At 34.0% G+C, this 11,328-nt stretch overlaps 1 protein-coding gene across 2 annotated transcripts; it reads left to right on the top strand.

Moving 5' to 3' along the window:
• Window positions 1-4,074: 4,074 nt before the first annotated feature.
• LOC133673409 (protein NLP8-like) lies at window positions 4,075-9,742 on the top strand. Of its 2 annotated transcripts, none has more exons than XM_062094191.1 (6): window positions 4,075-4,306; window positions 4,661-5,931; window positions 6,650-6,694; window positions 6,884-7,642; window positions 7,768-7,891; window positions 8,215-9,742. In XM_062094191.1, exons 2-6 carry the CDS (start codon window positions 4,990-4,992, stop codon window positions 9,309-9,311), a joined length of 2,967 nt encoding a protein of 988 aa, XP_061950175.1. In that variant the 5' UTR covers window positions 4,075-4,306; window positions 4,661-4,989; the 3' UTR covers window positions 9,312-9,742. The 2 variants fall into 2 exon arrangements, with proteins under 2 accessions (XP_061950175.1, XP_061950174.1); XM_062094190.1 differs by having other exon boundaries at window positions 4,478-5,931.
• The last annotated feature ends 1,586 nt before the right edge of the window (window positions 9,743-11,328 follow it).

Here is an 11,328-nt window from a genome sequence, read left to right as displayed (position 1 = left end):
GCCTTCCACCAATGACATTCTCTATTTGCAGTGCATATGTTTTAATTGAAAATATATTGAAATAATTTTTTATTATTTAAAATTTATTTTTAATATTAATACATGTAAAACAAAGTTTAATATTTTTTAAAATACACAATTGTACCAAAAAAACAAACTCCAGAAAAGCTGAGGTTTTCCGATCTCCATGACCACCACCGTCAGTGAATCTAGCGTCGCCAGTTTTCGGTACACAGACACAAATGAGAACCCTGTGCAGGGTACTGTGTGCCAAATAGGTGGCAAATTTGCATGCATACAATGAAGCAGAGTACATTTTTTTTGTTCCTAGAAGTTGAGGATAAACAATGATGACGAAATTAATTTCCATGTTTTTTTGAGCAATTGTGACTGTGCAGCACTATATATATCTCAGCTTTAAGAACACATCAGCCATCACAACAAAAGCAATACATGCAATAATTGATACTTCACCTCAGGTACAGTTTCAAGCCGCGAATTACAGGGGTTTATTAGGGCGGTCCAGTATGTATTTTTAAAATTTTTGATTTTTTTAAATTAATATACTTTTAATCCTTTTAAATTGTTTTGATGCATTAATATTAAAAATAATTTTTTAAAAATAAAAAAATATCATCTTAATATATTTTCACGTGAAAAGCACTTTCAACCGCAACCACTACCACAATCCCAAACATTCTAAAAAAAAAAATTATTTTGATGTATTTCTAAACAAAAAACATTTTAAACTGCAACTACTACCACATTTTCAAACAGGCCCGCGTGTGAGCAATTATTTTATAAAATATTTTTTATTTAAAAATATATTAAAATGATATATTAAAAACACTGCAACAATTCACAGTGTTTTAAAGAAAAAAAATTATAAATCTAAATTCTTAATCAGCTCAATATTAAAAAAAAATCGACAAATATAATTTTAAAAAATAAAGAAATAAAATAGAAAAATTAAGTGGAAAAACATCATAGCAATCCATAGTATTTTAAAGAAAAAAATTACAAAGTAAAAATTTTAAAAGGTAAAATCAACAAAAATAATTTAAAAAAAAAAATAAATGACAAAAAAGAAAAAAATAAGAAAGTTGAAAAAAAAATTGAAAAAAAAAAGAAAAGAAAAAAAGAAAAAAAAGGGAAAGCTAAAAAAAAAAATTCACTATATATTACTATTGTAATCTAGTGTTTTGTGTGTGGAGTAACAATAACACCCGGTTTAGTATATTAGTTAATATATTAACGATACAGCTGCCCTGGAGCTTATTGCAAAATCAAGAAGCAGCACCCTCTAACATGACAGGTTTTGATTTATTGCTGGCGTAAAACATCAAACAGTTAGCAGAATCAAAGGAGGGATTGGAATCTAATCCCATCCATTCCTTCTTTCCTCGTGGCTCAGGATTCTATCAGCAGCCCATCATTTCTTAATATTAAAGTCCCTTTGACATTCTTGTAGTGCTCAAGCACTGTATCACCCCTTTCGAAGCCCCTTTTTCGAGTCTTGCATCATCATCGCAGCATCAATCTCAGCGCTTTTTGGTCAAGAATCATTATTATATGCGTGGTACTTCTCTTTTGTTTTCTTCCTGACTTTATTTCCAGAATCTATGCCAGTGGTATCACGTCATTTTCAGCCCCTTTTCTGGCATCTTTCCATGGGGGAGATGAACCGTTCACATAATTGCAGAGCAAGGAAAACTATACTTTCATCCCTCTATGTTCAACTATGCTTTGTCTCAATCCTTATGATTTGATTTTCTTAATATTGCCCTTAATATTCACGGTGCAATCTAGAGAATATAACAATAAGTGATTGCAAGGAATATCAACACAAATCCCACCGACTTAACTCTAACTAGCCACCAAGCAAAGAGGTGAGGATCTCTCACAATGAAGTTCTACAGCATATTTGAACATCGAAGCTCATCCCCACCCATGAATCTTTTACTTTATTAATGTTTGGGGTGTGCTTCCACTGCGTGTTTTAAAGAGAGATATATGGATAAATAATGGGGGGGAAATATCAAATATAAAACCCACAAAAAGTTATAAAAATATTTTTACACAGGATGAAAATAAAAATACTTTTTTTTAATTTCTTCTCGTGTATCTTTCCCTCCTCCTTATTTTTACAAACAATTTCACCATAACTTACAAAAAAAAAAACCTAATTTAATTTATTTTTTTTGAAAAATTAGGGTTCTTTGCTTGTTTTATGTTGTTCTTGGTTTCTTGAAACAATCAATGGTGTTATTTGTCGTAAAGAGAGATGAGGAGGTAAGATCTATGAGTCCAAAAGGGTCATTGTCTTCTTCACTGTTGTCTTTCCTAGCAAGTTGCCATGTAAACAAGCACTTGCGCAAGTGCATTCTCCATTAATAAAAAGGAGAGAAAAAGTGTATTCTATCTTACTTGTTTACTTCAAACTCCTCCCATATTCAAAGATTTTATTATTATTAAATTATCAACAAAAACAATCAACAACTTGCATTGGTATTGTAGTTTCTCCTCGAAAAAAAAAAAAAAAACCTGATTTCTTGGATTAAAAAAAACCCTAAGAACAGTCAAACCCCTATTTTAATAAGATGAATAAATCCATTGCTCATAAATTTGATTATTTACAATAATGGCTATTTCGAAGCCTGCGTTTAAGTAACATGATCTTCCTCCCTCCGCTATCACTTAACACAAGATAAATGATTAATTCGAGTGAATAATTGTTAGATTTATGGTTTTAAGTGAAGAAAAAAGAAACTATGCTAAAATGTGAAATCTATCCTATACGTTATACACGTAACACACACACACACTAGTTTACAAGCTTATATTATGTTGCAGGCTGGACCAATTTTTTTAAATATATATATAAAAATTTACATTGCAAGAAATTATTTGATATTATTATTAAATTTGACCAAATAAATCAACCTTGAAATCTCTTAATCCAACTATTTACTTAGGTCGGGTTTAAAGTTAAATCGTGTGAGACTTTTCTTAACGTGACTCCATCAACTTAATGAGTCCAAATACAATTTGATGACAAACAGAAAACCTAGGTTTCACAACTTAACACAAGTTTCGCAACTTAATCCGTTAAACCTGTGATTCAGGTTATGAATTCCACCAGGTTTGATAACTTTTCTTTTAAAGAAAATTATTTTTGTCAAATATTAAGATGTTTCCTTAAAACTATGATAATCTTATAAAAACTAAACCAAAATAAATTACAAAGACTAGTTCAAAATAAATCAAATGTTGAAAGATGAGATTACAAAAAAGCAACACAAAAACTCAATAAAATTTAATATTGTATAATTAAATTTAAAAAACCATGAAAACAATTAAAATAATAAAAAAAAATGAAAGAATGATGAAATTAAAGGGAAATTGAAAAGATAAGGTTTTTGTTTTTAAAAAAAAAAACTGAAACGCCATCATCTTCACTGGCTGTTTTAATAATTATATGAAAAGTGAAACACCATAGTCATTTTAGCATAATTTGAATAGTAAAACAGCATAATCATTTTAGCAGAGAGTGTGATTTTACCGTGTTGTTCTTATAAACTAAGCATTCCCTTTACCTTATTATTATAAAAAGAATGGAAATACATGCTTCTTGATTTCATCTTTTTATTTTTGTTTAAAATAAATTCTTTATCAAATATTTATAGTATAAAACATTACATCAAAAAATTTGTTTCTTTTTGGATCGTTAAAAAATAATATAAATTATTATTAAATTTTATTTAACAATTTAAATAATTGGACTGAAATAATTTTTTAATATAATATCAGAGTTTTAATAATTAAGTGGTCACGAATTTAAATTTTACTATCTTTATTTATTTAATAAAAAATAAATATAAAATATCTATTCAAATATACATAATTTTTATTTAAAAATAATATACCCACTTGACCTAACGTTGTTTGATTCATAATCTTAGTCATTTTCAAAATTTTAACATGAAACAGTGTAATTATTAAAAAATTCCAGGTTCGTTGTTGTCTTCGCTCATAGTAAACTCCTCCAACAAAAAAAAAAAAAAATATTAAAGAAAAACCAACCTTACCATTTTTAGCAACCCAAGGTCTATTATATAGAAAAATCCACCACCACCACCACAACCCCCCAAATCCGCTAGTTACCATCTCTATAGGGTTTCTCCTTTTAGTAATTACTCAGACACAGCATTCCTTCTTCCTCTCTCTCTCTCTCCCCCTAAAACTTGACTCTCTACCTTGGCATCTTTACTGAAACAAATTGCTAAGTTTCGAGGAGATTGGATTTGTAAGTGTTTGTTTTTTTGACAATTTTGTTTCCTTTTATGGTCAAGGTTGATGTTTTGTTTGTGGTCGTGTTTCAGTTTAATATTTATTTGCTTATATATATAAAGAAGAAAAATTTGGAGGTGGATTTTGTGAGTTATTTTTGATTGTGGAGTGTGGACTTATGTTGCAGTGAAGCACGGAGGCTTTGGTGATTGCAAAAATTTTAGATGTCATGTTATTAGATTTTGGTTGCTATTTATAGAAAGGCGGTAGTGATGTATTAATTAGACTCTACATGTAGTTATGTGTGTTTGGTGGTTGCTGTAAGCTGATATATCTTGATCTATTGGCTTGTGCTGCTATATATATACAGGATTGAAAGGAAGTGAGATTTAGCTTTGTGGGTTATTGCAATTGAAAGACGTGAAAGGTTGGTTTTTTAAGTGCAATTGAGTTGGTTTTAGGTGTTCAAATGAAAAACAAAGAAGGTTAAAGAGAGGAAATTGAGTTGTTTGTTTAGAGGGTAGATTAAATCCAAGTGGGAAGAGTGGAACTTTGATGGATTTGAAGGTGGAGTTTAATTTGTAATGTGCACGTTAAGGAAGTTATTAAGGGAGGAAGAATTGAGTTCCTTTGGATGTTGCTCTGATTCAAAAGAGGGGTGAGGTTATTAGGAGTGTATTTTGGTTAGTTATATAAAAAATGGAGAACTCCTTCTCGTCAAAAGAAAAGGGGATGGGTTATTGGGCTTCACCAAGAGCTCAGATGGATAGTGTCACAACTTTCGATGGTGCTCCAAGGAATTCATTTTTTGAGGACCCATTCAACAGTTTTTCGGAGCTTATGAATTTTGATATGTATGCTGGATGGTGCAACAACTCATCAGCTATGGATCAAATGCTTGCCCCCTATGGAACGCCATCTTTTCCTTCGACGTCCTATCCATCCTTTGATGCAGGAAGTTTTGCAGAACAAAATTCTGCTTTAATACAGGAAACAATAAATGCTGCTGGGACTTCTTACAATGGTGGAGATAAAGTGATGCTTCAGCAAACAAATTCCCATTTTGGTTATCCCTCAGATTCAATTGATGCTGATGATTTGGGTGCAAAACACAGTAATGGAGTCGGTCAGCAAAACCATTTCCCAAACACAACATACTATATTATGTCACAGCCAGTTGGGCCTTCACTAGATGAGAGGATGCTAAGGGCATTATCCCTGTTGAAGGTTTCATATGGAGGGGGTATTTTGGCACAAGTATGGGTTCCCATAAGGAGTGGGGATCAATACATGTTAAGCACTTCAGAGCAACCATACTTGCTTGATCAAATGCTAGCAGGGTTCCGAGAAGTGTCTAGAACATTTACGTTCTCTGCAGAAGTGAAGCCTGGTGTGTCTCTAGGACTTCCTGGTCGTGTATTCATTTCCAAAGTTCCAGAGTGGACTTCAAATGTAAGATATTATCGCAAGGCCGAATACTTGCGGGCAAAGCATGCAGTTGATCATGAAGTCCGGGGCTCTTTTGCATTACCGATCTTTGATCCTGATGAGATGTCCTGCTGTGCTGTTCTGGAACTTGTCACTGTTAAGGAGAAACCAGATTTTGATTCAGAGATGGAAAATGTTTGCCATGCGCTTGAGGTTAGTTTCATTTTACTATATATTCTAGTAAAAAAGCTTTTGTTCTCATTTATTTCTGTCTGTGTTGCGCAATTTCGATGATAAATTATGTATCTTGCCTAGCAACCTGTTTTCCATTTAAAAACCCTGTAAAGGAGAGGGAGAGAAGAAATTGTTTGCTCCGAGTGAGAACAAATTGTTGTTCATGAATAAGTTCCTCCCTTTTGAAACCTCTTGTTCTGCTTCTTCCATTTCTCTGGATGGGAGTCCAGCCTGTAAGTACTTGGTATGTTGTTGATAAAAAAAGTTCTTTTTTCTTGCTATTATGTTTTAGAACTATAATTTGCTGCATTTTGATCAAGAACATTAGATTTATCATCTAGGAATTAATTTGTTGTCCTCAATATTCTGCATCATTTAAGGATGACAAGCAAAATTGTTGCATATGATGGGAATAAATGTTTAATGTCCTGGTTTTTGTGTTTCTATCACTAAAACAACTACTGATACAAGCTAGTTTAGTGTAAGGAAGTCTACACCTTTTGGTTTTATTGAAGCATATTAGTTTTAAAAGTTCTGTACTTTTATCACTTGGACAATTTTTGCATCTTGAAATTTATGCATCGATGATTAAAGCTTGCCAGTTGTTTCATGTGACAACCATCTGAATCAGAATCCAAACTTTATGTGAAAATATATGCTGGATGGCACTGTTAATTCTTGACTTGACATTTTGCAGGCTGTGAACTTAAGGAGCACTGCACCTTCTCGACTTCTTCCTCAGGTATTTATCTGCAACTTCCCTTTTCTTTTTGTTGGATAGTTCTAGCATTCACATGCAATGGAAAGGGTGCAAAACACATGCCTGCAATTTGATAATGAAATAAAATAAGAGTAAACAATGAGAAGGCCTAGCTCTGAACACTTTCAATCAGCACTTTGTCTTTGTCTAACGGAAATTGTTACTTTTCAGTGTCTCTCAAGAAACAAAAGAGCTGCCTTGTCTGAAATAGCTGATGTTCTACGAGCTGTATGCCATGCACATAGATTGCCACTGGCTCTTACGTGGATGCCTTGCAATTATACTGAGGAAGCTGTTGATGAAATCATAAAATTGCGTGTCAGGGAAGCCAATTCAAGGTCAAGTGGTAAATGTGTCTTGTGCATTGAAGGTACAGCTTGCTATGTGAATGACAGAGAGATGCAAGGTTTTGTGCATGCGTGTGCTGAACATTATATTGAGGAAGGGCAAGGTATAGCTGGAAAAGCAGTGCAATCAAATCATCCCTTCTTCTTCCCTGATGTGAAGACATATGATATAACTGAGTATCCACTTGTTCACCATGCACGCAAGTATGGTCTGAATGCTGCAGTTGCAATCAGGCTAAGAAGCACCTACACTGGTGATGATGACTATATTTTAGAGCTCTTTCTTCCTGTCAATATAAAGGAGAGTTCAGACCAGCAACTCCTGTTGAACAACCTCTCAGGTACCATGCAGAGAATTTGTAAGAGTTTGAGAACAGTTTCAGATACAGAATTTGCTGGACAGGAATGTTCTGAAGTTGGGTTGCCAAAGGAAGCAGTGCCAAGCTTCCAACCAATGTTCATATCAAATGGAAGCTCTCAAACTGCATTATCAGAAGGAAACTTGAACTCGGCTGCCAAGATGCCTCTTAATGTGTGTAGTTCAAAAAATGATCAAATAGAATCAAATAGCTCTAACGAACAGGTAACTTCCTTGAGACGTATTTCTGTCCCTTTTGGTGAATTAGCTTTACCTTCCCAAAAGTAGAAAGAACATGCTTATTGTATTGAACGGATTTTTTTTTTCATTTATATATATATTTTGCATAGACAACGAGTGGATCTAGAAGACAGGTGGAGAAAAAGAGAAGCACAGCGGAGAAAACTGTGAGCTTGAGCGTTCTTCAGCAATACTTTTCTGGAAGTCTCAAGGATGCTGCCAAAAGCATTGGTGGTGAGCTCCATGCCATGTATATACTTATGAAATCAGACTTTAAATATCTAAGCTTTCTGGAGGATTTTTCATTTGACTCATGATAATGTTGTTCTTCCATTTCTTATGAATTGTTGAAATTTTTGTTTGGATCATTTAGCTTCATCAACCAAGGTTCTTTTATTCCTGGTATTGGTGGAACTAGTAACTTGGGATGTACTGTTGGTGGTTTCCTTGTTTAACTATTCTCAATGTCCTTTGTCAACATATCCTTTGAAAACAGGATAGCATTTTTGCCTCCTTTTAGAATAATTTGTGGTTAACCTTTAAATTTCTTTGTGTAGTTTGCCCCACAACACTGAAGAGAATTTGCAGACAACATGGAATATCCAGATGGCCATCCCGAAAGATAAACAAGGTGAACCGCTCATTAAGAAAAATACAGACCGTGCTTGACTCTGTTCAGGGGGTGGAAGGAGGGCTGAAATTTGATCCAACCACAGGTGGTTTTGTAGCAGGGGGGTCCATGAATCAAGAATTTGATCATCGAAATGGTTTTGTGTTTCAAGCAAAAAACCTATCCAATGGAAATTCTGAACCAGCTAACCACGATGTAGTTTCTGTACTTCCGGCTTCTTGTACTGATGGAAATAATTCTACTGTTAAAGTTGAAGAGGATGAATGTTGCATAGTTAGCGGGGGAAAGTTAAAGGAGTGTAGTGTTCATGTGATTGATTGCAGTGCAGATTCCAAGTCAGTTGCAATAGATGCTGGATTATGTGAACAGACTAGCTTTGGCTCTGGACCTTGGGCTTGTCTCGAGAATGACCCCCCAGGTTCTTTTGCAAAAGCAGGCAACATGGGGGGCATGAAAAATGGCGGTCTTATACTAGAGAACTCGGACTCCCGCATTGTGCCTCGAAGCTCACTCCCCTTTGTTGCTGCTGAAGAGATGGATACCAAAATGGAGGGTGATGATGGAAATGTAGAACGTAACCAGCCTACTTGTTCAAGCATGACCGACTCATCAAACAGCTCTGGTTCAATTATGCATGGCAGCATATCAAGCTCTCCGAGCTTCGAGGAGAGGAAGCATTCAGAAGAGAAAACTAGTTTTGGTGATGGTGATTTAAAAATTACTGTAAAAGCCAGGTACAGAGAAGATATAATACGATTCAAATTTGATCCATCAGCAGCAGGATGTTTCCAACTCTACGAAGAAGTATCAAAGAGGTTCAAATTGCAAACTGGAACATTCCAGCTCAAGTATCTAGATGACGAAGAGGAGTGGGTATTGTTGGTGAGCGACTCTGACTTGCTGGAATGTCTGGAGATAATGGAATATGTTGGGACTCGTAGTGTGAAGTTCCTTGTTCGTGACACGCCTTTTGCTATGGGAAGCTCAGACAGCAGCAGTTGCTTTTTGACGGGAAGCTCCTAACACATGGGTGACACGGGCAATCTATGAGTCTAGCTCGTGTCTTTTTAGTTGAAATGGGGAGTATGTACTTGCCATAATTCATCTGCACTTCTTTCTTTCAAAGTATTTGCAGAACCAATCACAAATTGGACTACAATACAGTACAACCGAACATTCCCGGTGCAGAAATATAGTTGTATGATTGGTTGTCAGAATTCCAGAAAAGAAAGAGGGGGGAAAAGTTAGGAAAAAGAGATGATTTTGTATGATATAGTTGATGTTAATGTATAATTCTGTATATGCTAGAAGTGGCAAAATAGGTTTTAGTTGTAGAAACAAAATCGGGGCACTGTGTTCTTATGTTATGTACTGTAGTGCCCTTAAACCTTGTAGATCGTGTAGGGTTTTACATCTCAATTTATGAAAATGGAGAATATTCAAGTTTGACGACATTTCTTTCTACTTTTGGCTGTCAAACTTCCTTGTTTGTCATGACAGTATCACAGACAGATAAGCACAAACGCACGCTCCTGCAATCCTCTTTGGTATGTGGACTACTTAGATAATCTAGAAACTTGGAAAAGATTAACAAAATCTATGGAACTCTTTGAGCAAGCAAGCAAGCATTTTCACAGGGCAACTGCTTTTGATGTCTGAATATAGTTAATCCGGTTAAGCGTGGATCAAGAGTATGTTATTGACTTTAGTTATATTGTTCTATTTTATAACTCTAGGATTATGATTTGGTAAATCTTGAAATATTTAAGAATTCAAAGAGTTGGTCCGATGATTAAGACTCGTGCTCTTAACATGGCTGCAAGGATTCAAATCCTCTTTCAAATTAATTTATTTAAATAAAATTCTTATTAATTCTCTACAATATATTTCATTCCAAATAAAAAATGGGTTATAAATTTCAGTCTGCCTAAAAAGTTAATCCCGTAATTCCGTAATCCAAGAATTGGTTTGATCAAGTAAATTGAAAAACTCTTTTTATTTGTATTTTTTTTATAATGACATTTTAAAAGACTTAAGTTAATTTATCTAATTCGGTATTTTTAACTGGGTTAGCTTGAAACCTTTCTTGTTAGGGTTTTTAAATTTAGCTTGGTGGCTGACCCGATCCAAAGCCCGAGTCATGAGTTGATCGAGTCCACCCTAATTTTTTTTATAAATCAAAATAATATTGTTTTTATTAAAAAATATAAATATCTACCATGTTGTAACTGATTGTTGGATAAAGTTTTGCTATGTTAATTGGGTTGCCTAGTCAACTCGAGTTTTTTTTGTTTGAAACCTAATTTGATCAAGTTAATCAGATAAAAAAAAGGTTCACCTGATGATTTTTAAAACTAGGGTTAACTATATATATATATATATATATAATAAAAAAAGAGTGAAAAAGGGGAAAAGAAGTTGCTTCAGTTTTTCCTCTCAAACTTCTGGTTAGTCAACTAGTCATTTAAGAAAGGAAAAATCCATGTCAACAACAGAAATATTACAAACAAGCACAACTGGATCCTTTAGAGCACGAATATTGTGATAACAACAATCACAAAATCTGAAGAAGTTTGGAATTTTAAGAGAGCAATTGCTAGTTCAAATTGGCTATTCATGAGCTGTTAGTATTGTTGTAGGAAAATAGATGGTTAGGCAGGTCATTTTGAAGCGGTGCCGCAACTATTATGATGTCCATTAGCTAGAACGAACCACACTAAAGTGTAGTAAGATGTCATGTGATAATTTTCGTGTAAGTTTTGTCCAATTTGATAGAGAATTGAAGCATTAAATGTCCTAGAAGGTGACTATTCGAGTAGCGTTTTTTATTAAAATAATAATAAGAAGAAGATGAACAGTCTACTCAAAACAACGTCGTTTTGGAAAATATCATTTTAATCATTTGATTTGTGATTTATTCTTAATTACACCTCTGATTGGCTTCAAACTTTCAACTTTGTGCAATTTTACCCTTGATGAACTTCAATTTAACCCCCATATTTTAGCATCTTTTTTTTTTAAAATGATACTTGGTATCGGA

Source organism: Populus nigra, chromosome 14 (genome assembly GCF_951802175.1).
Source record: "Populus nigra chromosome 14, ddPopNigr1.1, whole genome shotgun sequence".
Classification (NCBI taxonomy): Eukaryota; Viridiplantae; Streptophyta; class Magnoliopsida; order Malpighiales; family Salicaceae; genus Populus; species Populus nigra.
Note: the sequence above shows the minus strand (reverse complement) of the source record. Positions and strands in the feature narration are given on the sequence as shown.